This window comes from Xenia sp. Carnegie-2017, unplaced genomic scaffold (assembly GCF_021976095.1).
Source record: "Xenia sp. Carnegie-2017 unplaced genomic scaffold, XeniaSp_v1 HiC_scaffold_23, whole genome shotgun sequence".
Lineage (NCBI taxonomy): Eukaryota > Metazoa > Cnidaria > Anthozoa > Malacalcyonacea > Xeniidae > Xenia > Xenia sp. Carnegie-2017.
In genome coordinates, this window is record NW_025813486.1 from 19,421,472 (window position 1) to 19,449,365 (window position 27,894).

At 35.8% G+C, this 27,894-nt stretch overlaps 5 protein-coding genes across 6 annotated transcripts; 1 reads left to right on the forward strand and 4 right to left on the reverse strand.

The window, feature by feature from the left end:
* Window positions 1-1,030: 1,030 nt before the first annotated feature.
* On the forward strand, window positions 1,031-8,976 carry LOC124447982 (dynein regulatory complex subunit 3-like). The gene is given in 11 exon segments (XM_046998988.1): window positions 1,031-1,279; window positions 1,344-1,460; window positions 1,539-1,705; window positions 1,826-2,006; window positions 2,009-2,091; window positions 2,161-2,273; window positions 2,496-2,670; window positions 3,263-3,465; window positions 4,329-4,452; window positions 8,161-8,238; window positions 8,740-8,976. Coding segments are annotated over 11 exon segments (1,560 nt in total). The 5' UTR covers window positions 1,031-1,119; the 3' UTR covers window positions 8,899-8,976.
* On the reverse strand, window positions 8,924-12,706 carry LOC124447984 (ATP synthase mitochondrial F1 complex assembly factor 2-like). The gene is made up of 8 exons (XM_046998990.1): window positions 12,535-12,706; window positions 12,354-12,398; window positions 11,605-11,750; window positions 10,795-10,892; window positions 10,628-10,708; window positions 10,392-10,501; window positions 10,191-10,306; window positions 8,924-9,195 (listed from the first exon to the last, which is right to left on the reverse strand). The coding sequence occupies exons 1-8, from the start codon at window positions 12,632-12,634 to the stop codon at window positions 9,067-9,069; spliced, it is 825 nt and encodes a 274-aa protein (XP_046854946.1). The 5' UTR covers window positions 12,635-12,706; the 3' UTR covers window positions 8,924-9,066.
* Window positions 12,707-13,446: 740 nt separating this feature from the next.
* LOC124449315 lies at window positions 13,447-23,301 on the reverse strand. Its single transcript, XM_047000249.1, has 20 exons — window positions 23,043-23,301; window positions 22,808-22,927; window positions 22,488-22,611; window positions 22,245-22,342; window positions 22,043-22,180; window positions 21,547-21,595; window positions 21,393-21,476; window positions 19,678-19,722; window positions 18,947-19,092; window positions 18,138-18,235; window positions 17,971-18,051; window positions 17,735-17,844; window positions 17,537-17,652; window positions 16,449-16,563; window positions 15,654-15,688; window positions 15,335-15,458; window positions 15,092-15,189; window positions 14,888-15,025; window positions 14,254-14,302; window positions 13,447-14,183 (listed from the first exon to the last, which is right to left on the reverse strand). Exons 1-20 carry the CDS (start codon window positions 23,214-23,216, stop codon window positions 14,098-14,100), a joined length of 2,028 nt encoding a protein of 675 aa, XP_046856205.1. The 5' UTR covers window positions 23,217-23,301; the 3' UTR covers window positions 13,447-14,097.
* LOC124447983 (ATP synthase mitochondrial F1 complex assembly factor 2-like) lies at window positions 16,292-20,007 on the reverse strand. The gene is made up of 8 exons (XM_046998989.1): window positions 19,834-20,007; window positions 19,678-19,722; window positions 18,947-19,092; window positions 18,138-18,235; window positions 17,971-18,051; window positions 17,735-17,844; window positions 17,537-17,652; window positions 16,292-16,563 (listed from the first exon to the last, which is right to left on the reverse strand). The coding sequence occupies exons 1-8, from the start codon at window positions 19,931-19,933 to the stop codon at window positions 16,435-16,437; spliced, it is 825 nt and encodes a 274-aa protein (XP_046854945.1). The 5' UTR covers window positions 19,934-20,007; the 3' UTR covers window positions 16,292-16,434.
* A 233-nt stretch (window positions 23,302-23,534) lies between the features above and the next one.
* On the reverse strand, window positions 23,535-27,372 carry LOC124448231 (leucine-rich repeat extensin-like protein 5). 2 transcript variants are annotated; one of them, XM_046999227.1, is made up of 9 exons: window positions 27,218-27,372; window positions 26,586-26,881; window positions 26,360-26,523; window positions 26,220-26,259; window positions 26,064-26,127; window positions 25,836-25,971; window positions 25,673-25,758; window positions 24,630-25,006; window positions 23,535-24,071 (listed from the first exon to the last, which is right to left on the reverse strand). In XM_046999227.1, exons 3-8 carry the CDS (start codon window positions 26,472-26,474, stop codon window positions 24,632-24,634), a joined length of 816 nt encoding a protein of 271 aa, XP_046855183.1. In that variant the 5' UTR covers window positions 26,475-26,523; window positions 26,586-26,881; window positions 27,218-27,372; the 3' UTR covers window positions 23,535-24,071; window positions 24,630-24,631. The 2 variants fall into 2 exon arrangements, with proteins under 2 accessions (XP_046855183.1, XP_046855182.1); XM_046999226.1 differs by having other exon boundaries at window positions 23,535-25,006.
* Window positions 27,373-27,894: the final 522 nt, after the last annotated feature.

Sequence of the window (27,894 nt, forward strand, 5' to 3'; positions counted from 1 at the left end):
TCGTTTTACAATGGTCGGCAGCTGACGTTTTAAAGTTTAATTAATGCGCATTACGTGACTAAAAACTAAAACAGTTGATATTAGATAAGTATCACAAGCTGTTTTGTCAGTGAAGTCTCACAACTCGAAATTATTGTTGCCAAGGTTTTCTTATTTATAACCATTTCATAAACCATGATAATTGTTACTTCCGATATTTTCGCTCAAAGCCAATATGACGAATTGCACCAAAAATAAAATACGTTATGTACAAACTATGATTTTATGGAGAATTTTACTTATTTTCTGAACATATTTTCTTTGGAAGGTGGGAGAGCCTAGCCTATCAAAAACGGGATGAGTTGATTAATTGATTTGATAAGAGATAAAAAAACCGAGGTTATAAAATAATAAGTGAAATAGTTTTGTCTGTTATAGAGAAACATCTTTCATGTCTTTTGGTAGAAAAGCTCTACAAAGCTCAAGCACACGAGACGACTAAATTTAATGCAATTGCTCATTCAAGACAGCAAGCATCGTTACCAGACACAATTAGACCAAGAATCACAAACTCGCCTCTTTTAATTTTATATATATTTTCAATCTAGCTTAAATAATAACATTTTTAACGTAGGTAAGAGGTTGAACTTGATTTTGCATAGCATGCAATCGATAAAACATCATATTTCTTCCTCTTTTTTCTTGTCTTCTGGTAATCTGGTTTTTTTTCTTTTATTGTATAGTTCAATAAAATTGTCTTTTATTTCATCAAGGAAATTATCCTACAAAAGCCAGTTTAGGTCAAAATGCGATTAACGTTATCGATGACAAAGCACCACTTGAATAAATTTGGATTCTTTCGATGAGTCATCCACGTTGTTTCAGACTTTCAGCAGGAAATATTAAAATTCCTTGACTTATTAAGTTTTGACTTTTGACCAAAGTTGTTGTGGGCGAAGAAAAGCAGATCTTAGAATTTGAACCACACTTACATGACGTTTTTGCTAAAAAGAGTATCGAAGCCAATATTGCAGGCGCATTCGGCGGAAACTGTTGTCAAGACAACGTAAACAAAAAATCGACACATTTTTATAAAGATAGACTTGCAAACATAGACGATCCTTTGTAAAATTTTTCACCATGAGTCGTTTGTATGACACTATAGAGCCGTCCGTTATCGACGAGAAGATGCTAAAGAACGCCGTGGAAGAACAAGGTCCAGAAGGGGAAGCTGGACGCATAGCAAAACTCGAAGGAATTGACTTCGACACAGTTGTCGCCTTGCGATTAGACTACAAGAGTATGTTAACTCCACATTACAAAGCAATATTCCAAGTTTTCGCATTGTGAAAATATATTTTTAGACATACTTAAAATTGACAATGTATGGAACTTCGTTGCTCTCACCAAACTACAAATGGACAACAACATCATCGAAAAAATTGAAGGATTGGAAAAATTGATTCATCTTGAATGGCTAGGTAGGAAGAACCTCATTTTATTTACTTCGTTTTTCGAGTAGGTAGAAAGAAGACATATTGCTCTCTTTTCGAAAACAGATTTGTCCTTCAACAACATCGAAGTAATTGAAGGTTTGGATACCTTGGTGAAACTTCGTGATTTAACATTGTTTAATAACAGAATCACAAGAATAGAAAATATGAATGCGCTCGTGAATCTGCAGATCCTCTCGATTGGAAACAACAATATTGAAAAATTAGAAAACGTAAGCAAGAATATTTGAAAGTGCCAAATCAAATTACATTATAGCAACTTAATGTGTTATTCATCAAAGGTATTCATCGACGCATTTAAAATTATACCTGCGATAGTTCATCTATTTCAGATTGTTTACCTTCGACATTTTAAACATCTAAGAACTTTGAACTTAAGTGGAAACCCGCTTTGTCAAAACGAGAGCTATAAGCCGTATGTTGTGGCGCATTTATCGCATCTTGTTTACCTCGACTTTCGTTTAATCGACGCTAAATGTCGGGAAGGTGCTTTAGAACAGTACAGATATACGATAGAGAGATAGTCCATAATGAAACACTTGCGGAGAAACAGAAACAAGAAGCACACGAACAAGAGATGAAGAGAAAATTACATAAGGTAAAAGAGAATGACATCATTTCACGTCGTTTCACGAAGTCCACATTCCAAGTTGATTTCTCACATTAGGATGCATACGTCGAAGATATGGACAGTAGCAAGCTTTTTGATAGTATGATCAACGATGATCCTGAATCAACTAAACTTTCATCTCTACCTGGAGTTGAAGATATTTTAACTGTGTATCCTTTATCTACAAAACATTCGTTTTCTTTTAAGGCCAATTGCACAACACAAAGGCTATAATGTGTTCATGATAAGCATTGTAGCTCATATTTACTACCTATGTCGACAGAAATGGATGTTCATATTTTTCTCCCTGTATTCGCAGAGCTACGTATTAATTGTATTTCTTTCTACGTTGAAATATTAAAAGCGAGAGTTTCTTGACGATAAATCCACAGATATAAGGAGAAGTGTCTTGACTTGTGTCAGGAAATGTTTACGTTGGGTCTCAAAGAACACACGAAAAGAGAAGAAGAAATCAGTTTATTTTTCACCAGCGTTAAAGACGCGCGAGAAGAAAATAAAAACTCGGGAGTTAAATGTATCAATGAGTACATAACGTACAAAAAAAAGGTACGCTTTAGATGATTGTAAATCGAGAGAGGATCACTGTTGATAGGTAGAATCAAGCAGGATCACTGTTGATAGAAAGAATCAACCAGGATCACTGTTGATAGGTAGAATCAAGCAGAATCATTGTTGATAGGTAGAATCAATGAAGAACACTGTTGATAAGTAGAGACACGAGTGTACAAAAGATGTGATACCATGAGTACATCTTATGTCTAGGTCTTTCAAGAAATCTCTAGTGTAAGAACACTGTTGATAAGTAGGGACACAAGTGTACAAAAGATGTGATACCATGAGTACATTTTATGTCTAGGTCTTTCAAGAAATCTCTAGTGTAAGAACACTGTTGATAAGTAGGGACACGAGTGTACAAAAGATGTGATACCATGAGTACATCTTATGTCTAGGTCTTTCAAGAAATCTCTAGTGTAAGAACACTGTTGATAAGTAGGGACACGAGTGTACAAAAGATGTGATACCATGAGTACATTTTATGTCTAGGTCTTTCAAGAAATCTCTAGTGTAAGAACACTGTTGATAAGTAGGGACACGAGTGTACAAAAGATGTGATACCAAGTGTACATCTTATGTTTAGGTTTTCCAAGAAATCTCTAGTGTAAATGACAGTTTCGTTATTGAGAGACTAACAAATGAACTTTACGATGAAGTCATGAAAGTTTGGGATACTTTAATGGGACTAGAACTGCAGCTTGTCGATCAACTTGAAGAGACAATCAAAGATTTTGAAAGAAACTTAGCGGACATGTACGCCTCGTTCCTCGAACAGATTCGCGCACAATATCCTTTTGAATTTCTAGAAAACGATTTTATTGGGCTTTGCTGTAAGTGGAATACTGTTTACAGATCATGCACTAATCAGCTTGTTCCGTTAAACAGAAAAAGACGTAGTCAATCCTCTATTCACGGACAAATCTCGTAAGCGAGCAATGCTTTTGGGTCCATATCTATAGACTATAGTATATTATAGCACGTGACCTCTAATAAGCGGACATCATGTCGTTGTCCCAAGGATGTCCGCTTACGGGAGATTCGATAGACTATAGTATATTATAGCACGTGACCTCTAATAAGGAGACATCATGTCGTTGTCCCAAGGATGTCCGCTTACGGGAGAGTCGATAGACTATAGTATATTATAGCACGTGACCTCTAATAAGGGGACATCATGTCGTTGTCCCAAGGATGTCCGCTTACGGGAGATTCGATAGACTATAGTATACTATACCACGTGACCTTTAATAAGCGGACATCATGTCGTTGTCCAAAGAATGTCCGCTTACGGGAGATTCGATAGACTATAGTATATTATACCACGTGACCTCTAATAAGGGGACATCATGTCGTTGTCCCAAGGATGTCCGCTTACGGGAGATTCAAAAGTATTTTATAATGGATGAAATGATACTGCGGAGGTTTTACATCTGGTCTATCATCACTTATCTTGTGCCGTTATTCAGAGTAAGATATCAACTGCATTCCATCTTCGAGGATTTTCGTTAGACGTTCCATCTATTTTTTCACAAAATATGATTTTTTCTTCGTCGACTCCTGCAAAAAAATAGCGAACAATTAAAACAACGCCAACAATAATTTTAATCATAATTTCACAAATCAGCAGCTATTACCTTAACTATACACACCATGACACAATTGAGAGAGATTGAACAAATTCACAATGAAAAACTCCAAGACATCGCCGTTTCTACGTTGGATAAACTGCTAAAAAACGAAATGGGAGACGAACTGCCTGACGATGTGAGAATGGTATGTACACTTTTAACTAACGAGTTACACATGACAATGTTTAATTCAATCTTTCATCACGTGATTTCGAATGTAAACCGATCGAGGAAACGGGTAGAAAAGAGTTATTTTTGTATGTAAGACGATAATCAAATGTAACAATATCTTTACATACATACAATCATTACAATCCATGAATTCTTAAGAATCATATGAAACAATGTTATATGCAGTGCGGTGTTTGAAATTAAATGAAGATATGATCTTCGCACTTAGCTGGACAATTTAAGCAATTGTCTCATGAGCCTGAAAAATTCAGGTGACTCAACGGAATTCGAACCCATGACTACTTAAGAATCACTAGATGAGCCATGAATACTTAAGAACCATACTTAAATCACTACTTAAGAACCCATGAATACTTAAGAACCATACTTAAATCACTACTTAAGAACCCATGAATACTTAAGAACCATACTTAAATCACTACTTAGAACCCATGAATACTTAAGAATCACTAGATGAGCCATGCGTCGACATTTATAAAGGCATAGGGCAATATTTTCCCGCAAATATACAATGTGTGTAAAAAAAGCGAATCCAACTTTTATTGGCAAACGTGCATTCGACATTGTATTTTGGGTAATGGATACAATTGGGCAGACTTTAGTGCATGTGATACAACACAGAGGAAAAATCCGCTGTTTCATTGTGTCTGTACGAAATGTACGGTGGCTCACAAGGGCCACCACACAAAATAAAAATATTAATACACACACAAAATAAAAATACACACACAAAATACATTATACACACACAAAATACATTATACACACAAAATAAAAATACACGCAAAATACATTATACACACACAAAATAAAAATACACACGCAAAATAAAAATACACACACAAAATAAAAATACACACAAAATATGATTGCGGGCGCTTGCAGTGTCGGCTTACTCGGAATTGCTCGTAATTGATCGTTTTTGTTTTCAAAGTTCTAATGGTTCCAACTTCCAGAGTACATAACAAAATTCACTGATTTCACTGTGATCAATTATTTCAAAGTTGCTTACGACATTGCTCCCCGTATTCTGGTTAAAATTAAGGTTAATGTGTTGTCCTTTGAAAGGACATTATTGGTCTAGCCTGTCCTGTACCAGTTATAAACAGCTTTGGGGTACTTGAAGTTGAAGTTAACGGACTAGCAGAGCTCGAAGGGCAACTGCTTGAAGAGACGCTACTCGTCATTGACGCTTCAGAACATTTTGGCAAAGAAGTTAATCTTCCCAAACGCACACCGCATTTGTGACAAAAACAAGCTTCGTCAAGTGATTGTGCACCACAGTTGGCACAAAACATAATTATGCCAGGATTATGCAAGAGCTTGCTTTCGATTCCTTTCCAAATGTAATTTCAAATGTTTCGCAGTTGAAACAGTTAAATACGACGACAAGTCGACCACATGTTAAAATCACAATTAGTGAATTACATATATCTGATTACAAACTGATAATATGATAGTCAGACCATCCGACACTGCAAGCGCCCGCAATCATATTTTGTGTGTATTTTTATTTTGTGTGTGTATTTTTATTTTGTGTGTGTATAATGTATTTTGCGTGTGTATTTTTATTTTGTGTGTGTATAATGTATTTTGTGTGTGTATTTTTATTTTGTGTGTGTATAATGTATTTTGTGTGTGTATTAATATTTTTATTTTGTGTGGTGGTGGCCCTTGTGAGCCACCGTAGAAATGGATGTAAAACCTAATAAATTTTACTGAATTCCCAACGTTGGAGAAATGCAATTTTGAATGCACCTTTCCCGACCGTAAACACACGTGTCAAAAATACGAGATAAAACTACAAAATTCGGACAATCAAATGGTCGGACATAGTATTGTTTACGTAAAATAGTGGCAATAAAATAGAAAGAAGATGCTCTTCGGGCATTTGTAAATCCTATTTTAGAAATACATAACTACTGATTATAAAGGCAGACGTTGTAAGAGTGGATAAAACCATTTTCCGTCAAATCAAAGGAAAGCTTGGATATGACATGCAATATACAGATACAAAGTTATAGAAAAAAAAATTTTAACGTTGTCACGGATAGTACGAGTGCCGTAAGTGTTGATGGTTTTGATATGCATTTGTCAAAACAAGCTTAAGAGGACAAAGAGCATGCCAAAAATATGAATGAAAAATTGCTGAGCGCATATGCAAGCACCAATTTCAGAGCTCGCTCCGCCACAAATTTTCAGATAAATCATCTGCGCATGCGCAGTCTGCTTGAGCATGCGCAGTCGACTTAACCAGCTGCCCAAGTTCATGGTCATGGAAACGACCAACTGCATCTACTAGAGCCGATTTTGAAGTAAATAGCATGTTTATAAACAATTTCATATAGAAATCATCTGCGCATGCGCTCGAGCATGCGCACTCCACTCGACTTATTGTTCATAGTCATGGCAACGACTAACTATATGTACTTGCACTACATTTCTGGCGATTAGCTCAGTCGCAAATTATCAGACAAATCATCTGCGCATGCGCAGTCGAAGTGGTTAACTGCCCAAGTTCATGGTTATGGCAACGACCATTTGCATCTACTAGAGCCGATTATGAAGTGCCTTACGCTTAAGATGGTATCGGGAAGCATGAACCGAAAACGGGGTTTTTTGCTTTTGAATTTCATCTTTTTGTTTATCTCATAAAAGAAACTAAGACATCCAAGGATACTGCAAATGTTCAAAAAACTTCTGCCTCTTTGACTTATAATTTAAACCAACTCTAAACATGTTTATACGTTTTTTACATGTTACAAATGTAACCTTTACAATGTAACCTTTCTCATAACTCTCTCGTGATGTACGAGAGCCTCCTTATACAACGCAACTCTTTCATCATGAACCAAAGCATCCATGGGCTTCATGAAAAAAAGGGATTATCTACTTTTTTATAATAGTTCTTAGAAGGATAACATTTAATAGGCAAGGCCATTTGTATTGTCTAAATTGAACCCTAACGACATAAAATTTTGATCCATTTCGGATGATAAATTTCTTTTTACCTTATAATATTTTCATGATTCAATCTAGAAAGCAACTTCTCTTCTCGAGTAATTTTGCGATTAAACAGTACACTTTTCGCATTCAAAGGACTTTTTTGATCGCAGAGAGACAGCCGTCCAATTTATTACTCATGCCCGCCCCCAAACAATTCAAAAGCATCTCCTAACCATTTTTCTACATAAACAATACAATGTCCGACCAGTTGATTGTCCGAATTTTGTAATTTGATCTCGTGTGTCTACCGGAGGAAAGGTGGAATGCAATTTTTATTTGATAAGTATCGATCGCTTCTGATTGTTATGAAATAAAAAACTATCATTGAAAAGCTAAACAGCTCTTCTTTTTGCAATGCAATAACATAAGCGCCAAACACCATCATCAAACATCAAACGCAAGAGGGTATATTAAAGTTCTATTCAATTTTTTATACGCACAGTATATTATGCTTTACATGTTTGTAGATGTCGATCGTCCAGGTTGGTAGAGTCCTGAGAAGGACTGTTTTTGTTGTTGTTGACTGACCTTTCGACAAACTTAGCGGTAGTCATCTTCAGAGTCAAGACTATACAAACCTGGACGATCTACATTTACAAACATGTAACGATACTCCCGGGTTCAAACCATTTACTTTAACGCGACTTTATTTTAGTTGTTTGTGGATAAAGATACAGTTATGGGAGTCGTTGGATCCTCTCACGAAACTAGACTGTCAAAAATTGACAACAAAGTAAGTTGGAATACGAAAGGTATTTTTCAATTAAACAATAATTTTACTCTTTACAGTTAGATAGAGTTAGATTACATAAAGTTAAATCAATGATAATGTTAGCAAACCTCGTGGGTTTATTGAAATCCTTAAATCCTTAAATAAACCACTAGCTATTACGCTGCATAGTAAACTACAAAAATAAAATTCTCCACAAGCAAAGTTCAACCTTTAACAAACAACATCACTAATTAAGTCTACGCGCTATCAAAAGTTAACTAGACTGAGGTCCCGCGCGGCTTTTAACTTTTATTTTTGCGTTATTATTTCCCTCCTCATTCTTACCACAGATTATTTCTCCCCATCGCCAGAAAATATATCAAAGCACTGAAAGCGGGAAGCCCCATTGAAAAAATTACCTAGTTTTACATAAAAATATTGGGACAGTACGATTTAAGTAAATCAATACTAGTGCCAGTCCCACTCGTCAAATTATCTCATTAACTTTACCTTGATCATTAGGAAGACGAGATTGCAACGCAAGCCCACCAGAACATGCAAACGTTGATAGAAAGCATTCACTCAGAAGAGGTAGTACGAAATCGAAAGCGTGTTGCAGAAATCAACAACCTTTCTGATCATTTTCGTGATGAAATAGACACCTTTGACATGGGAGCGTAATGCTAAACCAATGTTACTGTCAAAATTATTGTACATAGTTTTAATAAGTTCTATAAACATGTTACATAGCAACAACTATATCATAGTCTTCAAAATAATATACACCATACAGTCTCAAGTTAAAAAATGTTACCGACAGACAATGACATAAAAACCTTATCCATTTAGTCATTCTCCATAACCATCCAATGTACTGCCGTTTGTGAGATGGAAAAAAAGTGTTGCTGCCGCTAAACGACTTCTTAAGTCCATCAGGTCAACTTCATGTGCCCATTCAACATTGCCCCATTGTTTTGTCTGCAGTACACGAATGAGTATAGAGTATGAGCAATCAATATTGAAAAAGGTGACTCAACAGGATTCGAACTCAAAATTAAGCATATACAATCAAATAAAAATATCTCACAACAAAGATGTTTGACAATAAAAGATGTTTGACAATAAACGACTGTGAAAACTTGAGAGCAGATCATTGCAAACCAAGATTGAAAGTCACAAACATCTCCTCAGTTTGCAGAAGCCAGTGCAAACGCAAAACATCTTTATTTCTTTTACAATACAACAGTAACGTGAAACATACAAATATAAAAAAATGTTTGAATTTTTTCTCTAAGTTCTAACATATGATTGAATTAAATTGTAAATTCTTTTGATTGATTTAATTAATTGAGCCCAGATCAGTTTACACAGGCTCATGCAAACACAGCTACAGACCCATCAGCAAATGTGTTTTATAGTTGTAATTTCAAAATGTGTTTTATTAACATACAAGCTTACATGAAAATATACCAACAGCCCTTTAATAATGATTTGCAAGCAGTGCCCCCAAGGGACGAGTGTCTCCTCGTTATCCCTAAGACCAATTTTAAGATTTTAAAAACATGAAATGTTATGAAGGAAAGTTTGCAATGAATTTTCAAACAGCATTGAAAATAGATGCTTCCTGTTAGCAGCCACATAGCAAAGTCACAAAGCAATGAAGAGCAACCTTTAAGCATTGTTGTGCATAAGATTGACTTGAATACATTTGTTTACACGTCTAACAGAAAGTTGCCTTTCTAAAAACCCGTGGCTTTTAGATTATTGTAAAACCTGCCTAAAGAGATAGCGTCTTAGAGAACATACAATCAAACATTTTTTAAGGGAGCATGCCTTTGAACCCATATTTTAGTCTCACACATTTTATGGTTGCATTGTCCCCCCCCCCCTAGTCTGAGCAACCTGGTGACACCACTGGTTGCAAGGTGATTTGAAAGGATAATTATATTATGTGTTATAATAGTCAAACTTACTTGAAATTCAACTTCCAATCTTGATAGTGATGATGCTTTTTCAACAGTTATTTCTTTTTCTGCCAGTGCGCATGCAATTACAACTGATTTCGCAGATTCTACAGCATACTCAAATCCTTAAAAGAAGAAGTAGCAGAACATATCAAAGGGTAGCTTTAAATTTTAAAATCAGTCATTTCTTTCATTAATCCAACGATTTACCAGTTAAAGACCATTTGTTAAATGATGATACGTAATCCTGCAAGGTAGTTCTTATCTCAGGAGATATTTCCACCAGCAAGGAGTTTGTAGGTACGAGCGAAACAGCAAATCTGGCAGAATACACAACAATAGCAAATCAGTAATCTTTCTTGAATCTTTGTACTATTTCAGCATGTCCATAGCTTGAAGGTGTTAACATAACAATGCTTAAATTGCAATATTATCTTATGAAATACCTGTCATTAAACCATTCCCACAATGGACCCCATTCTTTACTTTGCAATGCAAGTAAGTCTTCTGGCTCTTCAGATAGAAAACTAAAGAAAAGAGTAAAAATTTGACTGTTTCTACATATACATATGTGATAAATAACAGTATATAGCAAATATGTTAAGGTACATACCAAACTGTGTCAGTCATCAAGTACTCCAAAACATCTTCTATTCTGGCTTCTGGAGTTTTACCAAGTGGGTCGTCAATAACAGTGTTAGTAAGAGCAGTCTAGAAACCAATACACACACAACCAATTAAGATCTACTTTTTAATAATGTACTTAAAGTAAAATTTTTACAGTCAAATATGTATTAAGCAGACACCCTTGGAGAATGGACTGGTGCCCACTAAATGGTAGTGCCATGCTTAATTGAGGTTTCATTGCAGCAAATTAGGTACATGGGAATCAATTCGGGACTTCAGGAAATGCTTTACTTAATATAAGATGTCCGCTTATTACATGGCTGCCTAACACAGGTTTAATTGTAGTTCAAAATACGCATTTAATAAAAGCGACAAGTCTTTTTAAAATAAACATGTTTCAACATCTCATGATGCCATCTTCAGTATAATAAGGAGTATTATGTATGTGATGAATATATATAAGAGTAATATGATACTGTGATACAATTTATACACTTATGAATAGATTATTATATTACAATGAAATAGTGGTTAGAATTAATGATGAAAGTATTTACAGGCTGAATATAGTGTTACAAAGAAAAACTTGAACGTTGAGATTAGGGTTAGTTTTGTTAATGTGAAGTGCTTCTTTGATTTTGAGTGTGAATGTAGTATCTGTAGTGTCGATGATCTTAAAGCACGAGGGTGAATAGTTAGTTTAGCATGAAGGTGATTTTAAAAGGTGTCGAAAGATATGTGAGTTTTTTTCATTAAATGCGCATTATCAATAGTGCTTTTACGCAGTTTAAAATACCAAATGCATGAATTCAGGCTTGATGACGTCTTCCTGAGCATCCCATTCTACAGACAAAGCCGCTGCTAATGATTCATAAGGCACACATAAGTACTTTCCATGTGGTGTTTTTACAGTTTTATCATCAAGCATGATTTGATAACCATCTAAATTGAAAAAAGTTTCACTTACTATCACAAAATGACAGCAACAAGAGTTGTACATCAGTGGCCTTACCAGAGCTGAGGTTTTGATGGGGCACCCTCCCTCGGGAAAATATTCATATCTAGTGTCCGTAAATTGCAATTTCCTATGTTTCTGGGCAATTACAGTTTGCATATCAGGATTAGTAACATAGATGGTCATCTAGTTTTCCCTTACTCTCTGAATTTCTATCTAGATTTCATGTTTTCACCCCACAAGGGCAACACCCCCCTTTCTCCCTTGTTTACAACAATGTATAAAGCAGTAAACATTGTGTAAACTAATTCTCTTAATAATATCAAGTGACCAAATGTCCAACTTTGAACCTTTTTGTTGAAATGTACATGATCCCCGCTAGCCAGGATTTAGTGGGTCGTGAAATGATTTCGGCGCATGGAACGAAAGCAAAACTTCAATCTGGTGATAAGAATTGAAACGTATCCATTTGCCAAAAGCATTTAGCGCTTCGCTGAATCGCGGCAACCCCGGGCTCATGTAATCTGTCCTTGAAACTATTCAGTATTTCATAACTTTTCCATAACATTTTAAAACGAAGAATGACCTACTTTTTGTTTGAGCAACATCGACTTTTTCATAAAATCGTTTTCTATCTACAAAAACCAAAGGAACATAAGCAATTACTGCAAACAATACTAATTTATTGTTAAATATAACGCTTTGATTCGTCACGATTAAAAACACTTCGATTCGTCACGATTAAAAACACTTCATAACAATAATTATTACTTCTAAATGAAGAGAACAATCGTCCACGGGAGAATTTGATTTGTTTCCTGATAAAAGAACGCGTAAAAGGAACAAAAATGTTCCCACAAAACGACAGCATCAGAAACGTTATGATATTTCACATGGTCTTTTTCCTAGAGACTGAAATGAGACTGACTGGTACACGTCGTGTGACCTTGACGTCACATGCTGTCATGTATAGTCACGGTTGATCACGAAGTCACACGACATGTCTGGTGTGAATCACTGGTGCGGTGTTGCCAGATCGTGAACAAAGTTCACAGATTTGTGAACTTTTTGCTCTCTTCATGAACATTTCATGAACATTAAAAGTTTGTGAACTTTTTGTGAACTTTTCTAAGTATTATGCATTTTTGTATTTTCATCATTTTCATAAAAAATGTATAGATAAACCATAGTTCAATGAAAAGAAAATCTTCATAGCTCGACAGTTCTTTCAAAACAACGACGATTTTAAGATAATCCGATCTTTTCCGAATACGTCCGAGAGTTTCCGAAAATTTCCGAGTTAACCGTTAACTTCCAATCTTAAAAATTAGATGTAATTTGAACTTTTTGCCATTTTTGTGAACTTTTGACGCAAGCGAGCATGAATATTTTAAAATTTCATCTGCCAACACTGCACTGGTGGCAATTGGAAAAGCCTATTGGCCTACACCACCAGGTGGCAGCCGAATGACCAAAGTATTAAATTAATCTTCATCAGCATCATGGAATTCTATGTTGAATAAACTTCTATAGTGAATAACAAGTGAAATTACTTGCTATGAACAGCTGGTGTGCTAAAATAATACATATTTTAATCTTATTGTGCACAGTAGCAGATCTGAACCAAATGAGCTGAAAAAGGTGTGGTTGGTCGATAAAGAGTTAATCTTATCAAAAAGGGGATTTGAAATGTTTTGACTGTAGGATAAGTCAAAAATATATAATTTTTTTGGCGGACGCTACATTCAACAGTAGTACAAAATGCACAACTTCAATAAGAATAAAGTTATGCCAAAGACCACGTAAACCATAAGATCACTTTGAACAGTCAAGTTCAAGGAGATCAACATGAAATATTTTGCTATGTTTTTCAACCATGTTCATCCCAAAATACAATCCTTACAAATAACATTTTAATGATATACCTACTTGCATTTTTGATTTTGAAAGAGAAGCTTTATCTTCCAAGCAACACTTAGAATTTGTAGTTGAACAAAATGAGTGTCTTCCTGGCAATTTATAACATGCTAAAGACATATTATTTTTGGCATCTAGGCTCAGTACAAAATACGTTTAGGGTCAAAATCCTTTACAAGATTCAGGATCCTAGCAGTAACTTGTGGGATCTTTCAGAGTCCTACTTAGAAAGTCACTAGAGATAGCACGTAAATGGTCAGCATTTAGTCATATGTCACCTAATGAGATAAGAAATTGGTGCTTTTTAGTTTAACATGCAAAACCATTAAAATAAATTACCAGAAAGACTACCATTAGCTTATGTGAAAGAAAAAATCCAAGCTGTTTTGGCAAGAATTTATAAAGAACAAACATGTATCAATAAGGCCTGAACTTCCTCGTTGCTTTCATTTTTTCAATCTTCTCCTTGTCCTCTTGAAATTTTTTCCGTAGTTGTGCTATATCTGAAGAACGAGAAGATTTTAGCTCTGAAGGGTGACATGGCTGGCAAACGAAATTCGCACAACAACTTACGCTCTCTCCTGGTTTCCCGTTGTTGAAAATTATAAAAATAAAGCTGATGCTAGAGTTAAAATAGTCGCAAAAAGAAAAGATTAGGACATAGATTTCAAACATATCATTAATCACCAACATGTATCCATACATTCAAAGTAATCCCATCAAACATATCATGTCTGGAAAGAATGAACCCACATATCCATAGTAGTCCCAGTTTGTCTTATAATCATAATGATTACACACTTCACTTATTTAGTGCATACTTTCCTTTTTCCCTTAAATATTTTCAATTACCCAACTCTCGCTTCCATGGTTCTATGGGTTGAACAAAAAACTGCTATTCTTTGAAATCAGCTATGTAGAATTGCCTTAATTCAAGTATCATTTTCAAATGCGTTTACTGGTCTTCGAGATTCAACCACTGTTGAATGATTCCAATTCTAAACATCTGCTCACTTCAAAGTGTAGCAGTTTTTCTTATACACCTTGTACAATCTTAAAGGTCTCTCAAGGGTGTTCTGTGGTGTTAAAGTCTTCCTGGGGCCGATAGCCTTCCATGGCTTCCAAGTTTTCCCTGGCCCTATGGCCTTCCAAGGTACCAGCAGTTTATTAACTTTTACATTCCTCTGTCCAACATACAATATCTCACCTTCTGTTTCTTCCTCTTCTTTTGAAAAATTTCTTTTGCTTCCACTTTGCTTGCAGCAGGTTTTCGTCCACCTTTTCCCACAGTAATCCATCCATCTTCATCTGGTTCCGATTGCAACTTGTTTAGCCTCTCTTTCTCCTGTGTGGAAGAAAAAAAAAGTTTTTTTCCATCCATTTTCATATCACTTATTAGTAATAAGTTCACCTCTTCTTTATTCTTATCAAATCCCTTCATGAATACATCAATTTCCTTTTGTAATTTTGTAGGATTTGGATAAATTGAGACACACTCTTTGCACCATTCTATATTTGACAGAAAGCACCACATTCCTTAAAAACTGGGGGAAGGGGCTCACATAAAAGGCAGGGGTTTCACCCTACCTAACGGGTACTTCTGTGTATAGATGTGTTTAGTTCTGTTACACGACTAAAATGATGCAATGCTTACTGAGAATTCCTGTTTCAACAGGTTTTTCCTTTGTTGAAAAATAGTAAATCTGATCTCCGTCAAGCTTGAGCACTTTTTCTAAAGAGGTCTTCTTCTTGAACACAACATACGCAACTTTGAAACCCTAAATTTGAAGTGACAGAAGCTATGCTTTATAGTACACATTCAAGGCATGGCTAATAAATACAAATGTTAACAAGAAAAAAGTAGTTTTTGTTGATCACTGATTATTAATTACGTGTGGCATGTCTGAAGGTTAGTTGATCGGCAAGGCTGTGAACAAACCACGCTTAAAGTGAAAAATTCATAAAAATCCTACCGCAAGTTTATTTTCCCAGTTCCGTGTTAGCAAACCTCGTGGGTTTATTTAAATCCTTAAATCCTTAAATCCATTAAATCCATTAAATCCTTAAATAAACCACTAGCTATTACGCTGCATAGTAAACTACAAAAATAAAATTCTCCACAAGCCAAGTTCAAACTTTAACAAACAACACCAGTAATTACGTCTACGCGCTATCAAAAGTTAACTAGACCGAGTCCCGCGCGGCTTTTAACTTCTATTTTAGCGTTATTATTTCCCTCCTCATTCTTACCACAAATTATTTCTCCCCATCGCCAGAAAATATATCAAAACACTGAAAGCGGGAAGCCCCATTGAAGAAATTACCTAGTTTTACATAAACATATTGGGACAGTACGATTTAAGTAAATCAATACTAGTGCCAGTCCCACTCGTCAAATGACTTCATTAACTTTACCTTGATCATTAGGAAGACGAGATTGCAACGCAAGCCCACCAGAACATGCAAACGTTGATAGAAAGCATTCACTCAGAAGAGATAGTTCGAAATCGAAAGCGTGTTGCAGAAATCAACAACCTTTCTGATCATTTTCGCGATGAAATAGACACCTTTGACATGGGAGCGTAATGCTAACCAAATGTTACTGTCAAAATTATTGTACATAGTTTTAATAAGTTTTATAAACATGTTACATAGCAACAACTATATCATAGTCTACAAAATAATATACACCATACAATCTCAAGTTAAACAATGTTACAGACAGACAATGACATAAAAACCTTATCCATTTAGTCATTCTCCATAACCATCCAATGTACTGCCATTTGTGAGATGGAAAAAAAGTGTTGCTGCTGCTAAACGACTTCTTAAGTCCATCAGGTCAACTTCATGTGCCCATTCAACATTGCCCCATTGTTTTATCTGCAGTACACAAGATGAGTATAGCAATCAATATTAAAAAACAAATAAAAAATATCTCACAATATAAGATGTTTGACAATAAAAGATGTTTGACAATAAACGACTGTGAAAACTTGAGAGCAGATCATTGCAAACCAAGATTGAAAGTTCACAAACATCTCCTCAGTTTGCAGAAGCCAGTGCAAACGCAAAAACATCTTTTATTTCTTTTACAATACAACAGTAACGTGAAACATACAAATATAAAAAAATGTTCTAATTTTTTCTCTAAGTTCTAACATATGATTGAATTAAATTGTAAATTCCTTTTGATTGAGTTAATTAATTGAGCCCAGATTGGTTTACACAGGCTCATGCAAACACAGCTACAGACCCATCAGCAAATGTGTTCTATTGTTGTATTTTCAAAATGTGTTTTAATAACATACAAGCTTATATGAAAATATACCGACAGCCCTTTAATAATGATTGGCAAGCAGTGCCCCCCCCAAGGGATGAGTGTCTCCTAGATATTCCTGAGACCAATTTTAAGATTTTAAAAACATGAAACGTTATGAAGGAAAGTTTGCAATGAATTTTCAAACAGCAATAAAAATAGATGCTTCCTGTTAGCAGTCGGCCACATAGCAAAGTTACAAAGCAATAAAAGAGCAACCTTTAAGCATTGTTGTGCATAAGATTGACTTGAATACATTTGTTTACACGTCTAACAGAAAGTTGCCTTTCTAAAAACCCGTGGCTTTTAGATTATTGTAAAACCTGCCTAAAGAGATAGCGTCTTAGAGAACATACAATCAAACATTTTTTAAGGGGGCATGCCTTTGAACCCATATTTTAGTCTCACACCTTTTATGGTTGCATTGTCCCCCCCCCCTAGTCTGAGCAACCTGGTGACGTCACTGGTTGGTTACGAGGTTATTCGAAAGGATAATTATATTGAAGGACGGTAATGTGTTATAATAGCCAAACTTACTTGAAATTCAACTTCCAATCTTGATAGTGATGATGCTTTTTCAACAGTTATTTCTTTTTCTGCTAGTGCACATGCAATTACAACTGATTTCGCAGATTCAACAGCATACTCAAATCCTTAAAAGAAGTAGCAGAACTTGTCAAAGGGTAGCTTTAAATTTTAAAATCAGTCGTTTCTTTAATTAATCCAAGGATTTACCAGTTAAAGACCATTTGTTAAATGATGATACATAATCCTGCAAGGTAGTTCTTATCTCAGGAGATATTTCCACCAGCAAGGAGTTTGTAGGTACGAGCGAAACAGCAAATCTGGCAGAATACACAACAATAGCAAATCAGTAATCTTTCTTGAATCTTTGTACTATTTCAGCATGTCCATAGCTTGAAGGTGTTAACATAACAATGCTTAAATTGCAATATTTTCTTATGAAATACCTGTCATTAAACCATTCCCACAATGGTCCCCATTCTTTACTTTGCAATGCAAGTAAGTCTTCTGGTTCTTCAGATAGAAAACTAAAGAAAAGAATAAAAATGTGACTGTTTCTACACATACATATGTGATAAATAACTGTATATAGCAAATATGTTAAGGTACATACCAAACTGTGTCAGTCATCAAGTACTCCAAAACATCTTCTATTCTGGCTTCTGGAGTTTTACCAAGTGGGTCGTCAATAACTGTGTTAGTAAGAGCGGTCTAGAAACCAATACATATACAACCAATTAAGACCTACTTTTTAACAATGTACTTAAAGTAAAATTTTTACAGTCAAATATGTATTAAGCAGACACCCTTGGGGAATGGACTGGTGCCCACCAAATGGTAGTGCCATGCTTGATAGAGGTTTCATTGCAGCAAATTAGGTACATGGGAATCAATTTGTGACTTCAGGAAATGCTTCACTTAATATAAGATGTCCGCTTATTACATGGCTGCCTAACACAGGTTTAATTGTAGTTCAAAATACGCATTTAATAAATGCAACAAGTTTTTTTAAAATAAACATGTTTCAACATCTCATGATGCCATCTTCAGTATAATAAGGAGTATTATGTATGTGATGAATATATATGAGTAATATGATACTGTGATACAATTTATACACTTATGAATAGATTATTATATTACAATGAAATAGTGGTTAGAATTAATGATGAGTGTATTTACAGGCTGAATATAGTGCTAAAACGAAAAACTTAAACGTTGAGATTAGGGTTAGTTTTGTTAATGTGAAGTGCTTCTTTGATTTTGAGTGTGAATGTAGTATCTGCAGTGTCGATGATTTTAAAGCACAGAGGGTGAATAGTTAGTTTTGCATGAAGGTGATTTTAAAAGGTGTCAAAAGATATGTGAGTTTTTTTCATTAAATGCGCATTATCAATAGTGCTTTTATGCAGTTTAAAATACCAAATGCATGAACTCAGGCTTGATGACGTCTTCCTGAGCATCCCATTCTACGGACAAAGCCGCTGCTAATGATTCATAAGGCACACATAAGTACTTTCCATATGGTGTTTTTACAGTTTTATCATCAAGCATGATTTGATAACCATCTAAATTGAAAATAGTTTCACTTACTGTCACAAAATCACAGCAAAAAGAGTTCTACATCGATGGCCTTACCAGAGCTGAGGTTTTGATGGGGCACCCCCCAGGAAAATATTCATATCTAGTGTCCATAAATTGCAATTTCCTATGTTTCTGGGCAATTACATTTTGCATATCAGGATTAGTAACATAGATAGTCATCTAGTTTTCCCTTACTCTCTGAATTTCTATCTAGATTTCATGTTTTCACCCCCTTTCCTCCCCTTGTTTACAACAATGTGCAGAGCAGTAAACATTGTGTAAACTAATTCTCTTAATAATATCAAGTGACCAAATGTCCAACTTTGAACCTTTTTGTTGCAACGTACATGATCCCCGCTAGCCAGGATTTAGTGGGTCGTGAAATGATTTCGGCGCATGGAACGAAAGCAAAACTTCAATCTGGTGATAAGAATTGAAACGCACCCATTTGCCAAAAGCATTTAGCGCTTCGCTGAATCGCGGCAACCCCGGGCTCATGTAATCTGTCCTTGAAACTATTCAGTATTTCATAACTTTTCCATAACATTTTAAAACGAAGAATGACCTACTTTTTGTTTGAGCAACATCGACTTTTTCATAAAATCGTTTTCTATCTACAAAAACCAAAGGAACATAAGCAATCACTGCAAACAATACTAATTTATTGTTAAATTTAACGCTTTGATTCGTCACGATTAAAAACACTTCATAACAATAATTATTACTTCTAAATGAAGAGAACAATCGTCCACGGGAGAATTTGATTTGTTTCCTGATAAACGAACGCGTAAAAGGAACAAAAATGTTCCCACAAAACGACAGCATCAGAAACGTTATGATATTTCACATGGTCTTTTTCCTAGAGACTGAAATGAGACTGACTGGTACACGTCGTGTGACCTTGACGTCACATGCTGTCATGTATAGTCACGGTTGATCACGAAGTCACACGACATGTCTGGTGTGAATCACTGGTGCGGTGTTGCCAGATCGTGAACAAAGTTCACAGATTTGTGAACTTTTTGCTCTCTTCATGAACATTTCATGAACATTAAAAGTTTGTGAACTTTTTGTGAACTTTTCTAAGTATTATGCATTTTTGTATTTTCATCATTTTCATAAAGAATGTATAGATAAATCTTAGTTCAATGAAAAGAAAATCTTTATAGCTCGACAGTTCTTTCAAAACGACGATTTTAAGATAATCCGATCTTTTCCGAATACGTCCGAGAGTTTCCGAATATGACCGAGTTAATCCGTTAACTTCCGATCTTAAAATTAGATGTAATTTGAACTTTTTGCCATTTTTGTGAACTTTTGACGCAAGCGAGCATGAATATTTTAAAATTTCATCTGGCAACACTGCACTGGTGGCAATTGGAAAAGCCTATTGGCCTACACCACCAGGTGGCAGCCGAATGACCAAAGTATTAAATTAATCTTCATCAGCATCATGGAATTCTATGTTGAATAAACTTCTATAGTGAATAACAAGTGAAATTACTTGCTATGAACAGCTGGTGTGCTAAAATAATACATATTTTAATCTTATTGTGCACAGTAGCAGATCTGAACCAAATGAGCTGAAAAGGTGTGATTGGTCGATAAAGGGTTAATCTTATCAAAAAGGGGATTTGAAATGTTTTGGCTGTAGGATAAGTCAAAAATATATAATTTTTTTGGCGGACGCTACATTCAACAGTAGTACAAAATGCACAACTTCAATAAGAATAAAGTTATGCCAAAGACCACGTAAACCATAACATCACTTTGAACAGTCAAGTTCAAGGAGATCAACATGAAATATTTTGCTATGTTTTTCAACCATGTTCATCCCAAAATACAATCCTTACAAATAACATTTTAATGATATACCTACTTGCATTTTGATTTTGAAAGAGAAGCTTTATCTTCCAAGCAACACTTAGAATTTGTAGTTGAACAAAATGAGCATCTTCCTTGCAATTTATAACATGCTAAAGACATAGTATTTTTGGCATCTAGGCTCAGTACAAAATACGTTTAGGGTCAAAATCCTTTACAAGATTCAGGATCCTAGCAGTAACTTGTGGGATCTTTCAGAGTCCTAATTAGAAATTCACTAGAGATAGCACGTAAATGGTCAGCATTTAGTCATATGTCACCTAATGAGATAAGAAATTGGTGCTTTTAGTTTAACACGCAAAACCATTAAAATAAATTACCAGAAAGACTATCATTAGCTTATGTGAAAGAAAAAATCCAAGCTGTTTTGGCAAGAATTTATAAAGAACAAACATGTATCAATAAGGCCTGAACTTCCTCGTTGCTTTCATTTTTTCAATCTTCTCCTTGTCCTCTTGAAATTTTTTCCGTAGTTGTGCTATATCTGAAGAACGAGAAGATTTTAGCTCTGAAGGGTGACATGGCTGGCAAATGAAATTCGCACAACAACTTACGCTCTCTCCTGGTTTCCCGTTGTTGAAAATTATAAAAATAAAGCTGATGCTAGAGTTAAAATAGTCGCAAAAAGAAAAGATTAGGACATAGATTTCAAACATATCATTAATCACCAACATGTATCCACACATTCAAAGTAATCCCATCAAACATATCATGTCTGGAAAGAATGAACCCACATATCCATAGTAGCCCCAGTTTGTCTTATAATCATAATGATTACACACTTCACTTATTTAGTGCATACTTTCCTTTTTCCCTTAAATATTTTCAATGATTCCAATTCTAAACATCTGCTCACTTCAAAGTGTAGCAGTTTTTCTTATACACCTTGTACAATCTTAAAGGTCTCTCAAGGGTGTTCCGTGGTGCTTAAAGTCTTCCTGGGGCTGATAGCCTTCCATGGCTTCCAAGTTTTCCCTGGCCCTATGGCCTTCCAAGGTACCCACAGTTTATTAACTTTTATATTCCTCTATCCAACATACAATATCTCACCTTCTGTTTCTTCCTTTTCTTTTGCAAAATTTCTTTTGCTTCCACTTTGCTTGCAGCAGGTTTTCGTCCACCTTTTCCCACAGTAATCCATCCATCTTCATCTGGTTCCGATTGCAACTTGTTTAGCCTCTCTTTCTCCTGTGCGAAGAAAAAAAAAGTTTTTTTCTTCTATTTCCATATTACTTATTAGTAATAAGTTCACCTCTTCTTTATTCTTATCAAATCCCTTCATGAATACATCAATTTCCTTTTGTAATTTTGTAGGATTTGGATAAATTGAGACACACTCTTTGCACCATTCTATATTTGACAGAAAGCACCACATTCCTTAAAAACTGGGGGAAGGGGTTCACATAAAAGCCAGGGGTTTCACCCTACCTAACAGGTACTTCTGTCTATAGATGTGTTTAGTTCTGTTACACGACTAAAATGATGCAATGCTTACTGAGAATTCCTGTTTCAACAGGTTTTTCCTTTGTTGAAAAATAGTAAATCTGATCTCCGTCAAGCTTGAGCACTTTTTCTAAAGAGGTCTTCTTCTTGAACACAACATACGCAACTTTGAAACCCTAAATTTGAAGTGACAGAAGCTATGCTTTTATAGTACACATTCAAGGCATGGCTAATAAATACAAATGTTAACAAGAAAAAAGTAGTTTTTGTTGATCACTGATTATTAATTACGTGTGGTATGTCTGAAGGTTAGTTGATCGGCAAGGCTGTGAACAAACCACGCTTAAAGTGAAAAATTCATAAAAATCCTACCGCAAGTTTATTTTCCCAGTTAAAGAAAGATTTCTTAACTTCAGCGACTCCACCAGGTTGCTTTTGAATGTAAACACTTTGAATGGGTCCACAAGAACCGAACACGTTTCTCAGCGCCCCCTACACACATTTGAAGTTAAGTTTACATGACTTTAATGAAATAGCGAGCGAGAGAAAAGATTTATATATAAAATCTCAAGCCGTATTAAAGAAAACCACAAAGAGAATAAGAAACCTTGTTGCAGTAAGAAGGTACGTTTAAAACAAATAAAGTCCTTTGACTTGGTGTGCGCTCATCTTCTTCACGAACTGAATGAGGCTTTAAATACAAAACATGAGAAGCTTCTGTACTTTCATCGAATTTTACTTGGATCGTCTTGAAACCACATATTTCATGTTCGTCCGCCATATTGGTTAAAGGAACTGACCAATGATATAAAAGTGAATGAACTGACTGAGCTCCGAGTACCCAGTGTGAGGACCTCGTGTACCTTATCCACCTTGCGGATTGCGCTGCCATACCATGTCATATCCATCTACTTCCCCCCCCCCCATTGAGTTGTAATAAACTCAATTATAACAAAGTATACATTTTACATCCCCCTCCCTAGTGACAATATTCCCATGTTGTGTTTGTCAAGGTTAGGTATTCTTTACACAAAGTCACCAAGAAAATGATGCCTTTCATGAAATCTTTTGAAACAATACACAGACACATACACAAATATCATAAAATACAGCTTTATTATCATCCATTGAAAGAATCATCATATTTTCACAATATAAATTAATCTAATACACATGAAATGAATTTTTAAAAGCCCATACCGGCCAAACATTACCATTAATCACAAATTGTCACTCTTACCGTAGCCTCAATCCATAAAAATGCCATTATAAAGAGATTTACTTGGGAGATGAAAATTGAGAACGAGTAAAAAAGGAAAATTTCTATAAGATGTAGAGTTTTACATACCTCAGGTGACGATAAGGAAAACAAGACTTCAGGCACAATATCAAAGTTTACTACTAAACTAACTTGTCTAAATAAATAAATCTTTGGAATATGGTAGAAAAGCAGGAAAATTGATGGGCAACCTATTCAAACTGCTTGTTCCAAACACCTTCACATATTTCTTAAGCATGTTTTTTTTCATGTAAACCTTAGAAAATGTCAAGACAGTTCCACAAACCTTTGTGTGTTCTGCCCTACCTTTCCTTAATGCTCACAATTTATTTGAACTTTTTGATGCAGGTCAGAGAGCTATAGATTACAACAAATACACAATAGTTCACTTAGGTATAAAATACCAATCACACAGAGTAGAAAAGATGCCCATTTTAATGTAAGATTTTCCAGAACAAATGCAAAACTTTGACACATTACCTGACAACATTTTATAATTAGTTTAAATGCTAATCTAAATTTTACGACTATATTTCACTTTAACGAGACCTTCAGGGTCAAAAATCATGACTTAATTGCATCACAAACATTAAAAGAACATCTTTTCTACCTGAATTGCAAATGACTACCATATTTTTTACTTTAAGTAAGTTTTGCATCATCATAAAACATTACATAACACTGCATGAGATATGACAACATATCAACAATCCTGGCTTTGCTATTGATGTTAATCAAATCGTCAAGAAACTAAAGACAGAGCAACCTAATGCATATCTTTTTGGAATTTTCAATTTGAACAGAGGACAAAAATAAGAAGGCATTAATTTTACAGATAAAGAAAATGTGTGGCAGAAGAAATGTCTGAATAGCGAAATGCTAAACTATTCTTCTAAGCAACAACCTTCACCTAACCTTTAAAATCTCTGTGGAGGTGGTCCAAATCGTCCGGGAGGTCCAGGCATTCCAAGTGGAGGGCGCATGGGTGGACCAGCGGGCAAACCCATGGGTGGATTGTTTTGACCTATTAAAGGAATCATATTACGTGGAGGAGGACGAGGTGGCATGTTTTGCCCAGTGATAGGCATTGGTGGAAATCCACCAGGCGGAGGTCTGCCTGGAGGACCTTGCATAGGGTTAGGGGGGATACCTGCTGGTATCCTTGGAGGTACCATCATAGGTGGGGGAAACATTGGAGGAATAACAGGAGCAGTTGATATAGGATTTGTTGAAGACATCGATGTGCCTTGTATCTTCGCTCTATGCTTAGACAAGTTTGCCATGTGTTCTTCCTATAGAAAAACAAGTAAAAGAAAAGTTTATTGCAAAGCAATCTGAATTTCATTAGATGTACACCATTTTGTCAAAAGGTTGGGGGGGAGAGGGGCGCTGGGTTATCCCTAACAATCTGAATTTCATTAGATGTACACCACTTTGTCGAAAAGTCAGGAGGAGGGGGCTGGGTTATCCCTAACAATCTGAATTTCATTAGATGTACACCACTTTGTCGAAAAGTCAGGGGGAGGGGGGCTGGGTTATCCCTAACAATCTGAATTTCATATGATGTACACCACTTTGTCAAAAAGTCAGGGGGAGGAGGGCTGGGTCACCCCTAACAATCTGGATTTCATTAAAGATGTATAACACTTTGTGGAAACAGCAGGGGAAGGGGAAGGGGAGGTAGGGTCACCAATAAAATTTTATTGGTATTTTATCTTTAACTTAAATTATTTTGCAATCTTATTTTCTTTTGATGTAATAATTCCTTTTCTCCATTTTTATTGGTCGAGAATAATGCTTTTATGGGGATAAAGAATGTTGCTAAAGTAAGATGAATCCATGCCTGTTAATTTGCATAAGCCTGAATGAAAATTTATTAGTTTATTGACTGTGCACGATAATGAGATCATAAGAAAAATCCCAAAAAGTTTTTGTATCGCTGCAAATGTTCTACTAACCAGAGATATATCCTCACTAGGGTGAATAATTCTACTAGATGTGCCAGTACTGGGTATTGTCGCTGGTTTACTGCCAGAAATGCCATCTGAAATAAGAAAAAAACACAATGCAAAACAATCACATTTATGTGATTATGTGTATTTCCCAAATCTACATCCGTACCTTCATTCGAAGTGGAAGGTCTTGAATTTAATGAAGTTGGTGGAGCTGAGTAAACAGTCGTTGGGTTTGATGTTAATGGTTTAAAATCTGCTCCAACAGGACCAGTTGATGAGCTGCTAGCTGACGATGAAACATTCTAAAACCGCAAATCCCTTCATAGAAATCTGAACGAGTGAAAAGTTATATGCTCTTGAAAAACACAGGTTGTCTAATATAAAATTATGTTACCTGAGCAGAAGGGAATAAGGGCCTTGCACCAGAAGCGGTAGGTTGAGCTCCAGGAGGTGCCATCCTATACAATATTTAGATGCAGTGTTAAGTTACTTCTGAGCAGTACTGTAATTCATACAGTAATGGCAAGATTAACAGTTTATGAACACTTACCCAGCTGGAGGCATGTTGGGTATGGGCATGGGAGGCATACCTGTGCATAGAAACATTCAGAATTTAGAAAATTATGGTCCCCAATAATTTTGTTAGCGTTTATATGGCATATACGTTGAATGTGAAGAAAAGTAACTTACCTGGCATAATTGGACCTGGTGGATAACCAGGTACACCAGGGAATCCAGGCATGGGAAAACCGGGCATCATGGGTGGCATCATTGGCATGCCGGGGACCATACCCATAGGTGGCATAATGAGTGCAGAGTCGTGTCCGTTTTGGCTTTCTTTGAAGTGCCACCATCTGAAAAATGGCACATTTAAACACAACACAAAACCCAAATACTGAAAATTTTTTTTACCAACCAGTTTCATCATCTTCGTCAACATCACCACCTTGAGCCATTTGCGCAAGCTTCTGTCGGCGTTCCTTAATATCTTTCTCGGGAATTCCCTCCATACCATATATTTCTATTTCAGGGTCACCTCTGTTAGGTAACGAGTTAGGTATAGCACTAACATGCTCTTTATGGACCTGCATACAATGAATGGCCAAACCGGGACCTGTGTATAATTTCTTATGGCAAATGAAACATTTAAAATGCTTTGCCTTTTGATGCTGAATTAGCACCTTTTCGTCATCAAATTCTCTGTTACAATACCTGGATACAACAGCTAAGGAAAAGAAGTGGTTTATGATCAACTAATAGAAAACTGTGTGGAGCGTTGCTGAGATTACAGCTCCTATTTCCTATAACAACATTCTATTTCGTATCAAGCTTATTCTAGATTGAAATTTTCGGATTTCGCGTTACCGCTGAATTTCCGATTACCCGTTCACTTTGAAAATAATTCACGTATGCCTTGTCCCTCAAAATTGATTATAAAATGGACTAGTGCTCTGAAATTTCTCCGCGAATTCATCGAAGTTTATCGAAAAAACAGCTGTAAAACACATCTACAAAGTACAACAAAATACAACACAAGTTAAAAGATACCAGCACCATGGCTTCATGGGCTTCTTCTTCTTTCTTCCCATACTTCTATGCTGAGTTTATAGAGCAAAATAGATGAGAAAAAGGTACATAAACTAAAAAGTGGAAAGATAACGGCACGTTGCCGCTTCTACAAACCGACCAAACTTCTCGTCATTCTTCAACTCAATTGCCCGGATATCAAAAAAGCCTGCCATCACAAATGTCATCGGGATACGAAATTGGGCTACTTGGTGTAACAATCAATGACATGAATATTTTAGCTCTTGATTCCTGATCATGGAAGGCAGTCTTCCCCGACCACATCCAGGGGGGGGTGTATTGCCAAACTTTTAACAAGGGAGGATCTCACTCTTATATATCATCACTACTTCTTGCTCTATGATACATATTATTAAAAACCAATGCAATATATAGAAGGGAGCTGACCCACTTTGAAGACCCCTTTTCAATAGAGTATTGTGAGTCAAAGCAGCATGTGACGTCAAAGCAGCCATGTTAGGGAGTACATCAAACGCCAATGCTCTACAAAGCACGAAATCAACATTACTTCTCTTCACTGTATGCGATCCCCCCCCCCCAACATGGGGCTGATGAAGATACCCCATACACTTCTGCCCACATCTCAAAATGTCGCACTTATGAAGATGTCCTATTTTTCATAGATTGCCTAAGACGAT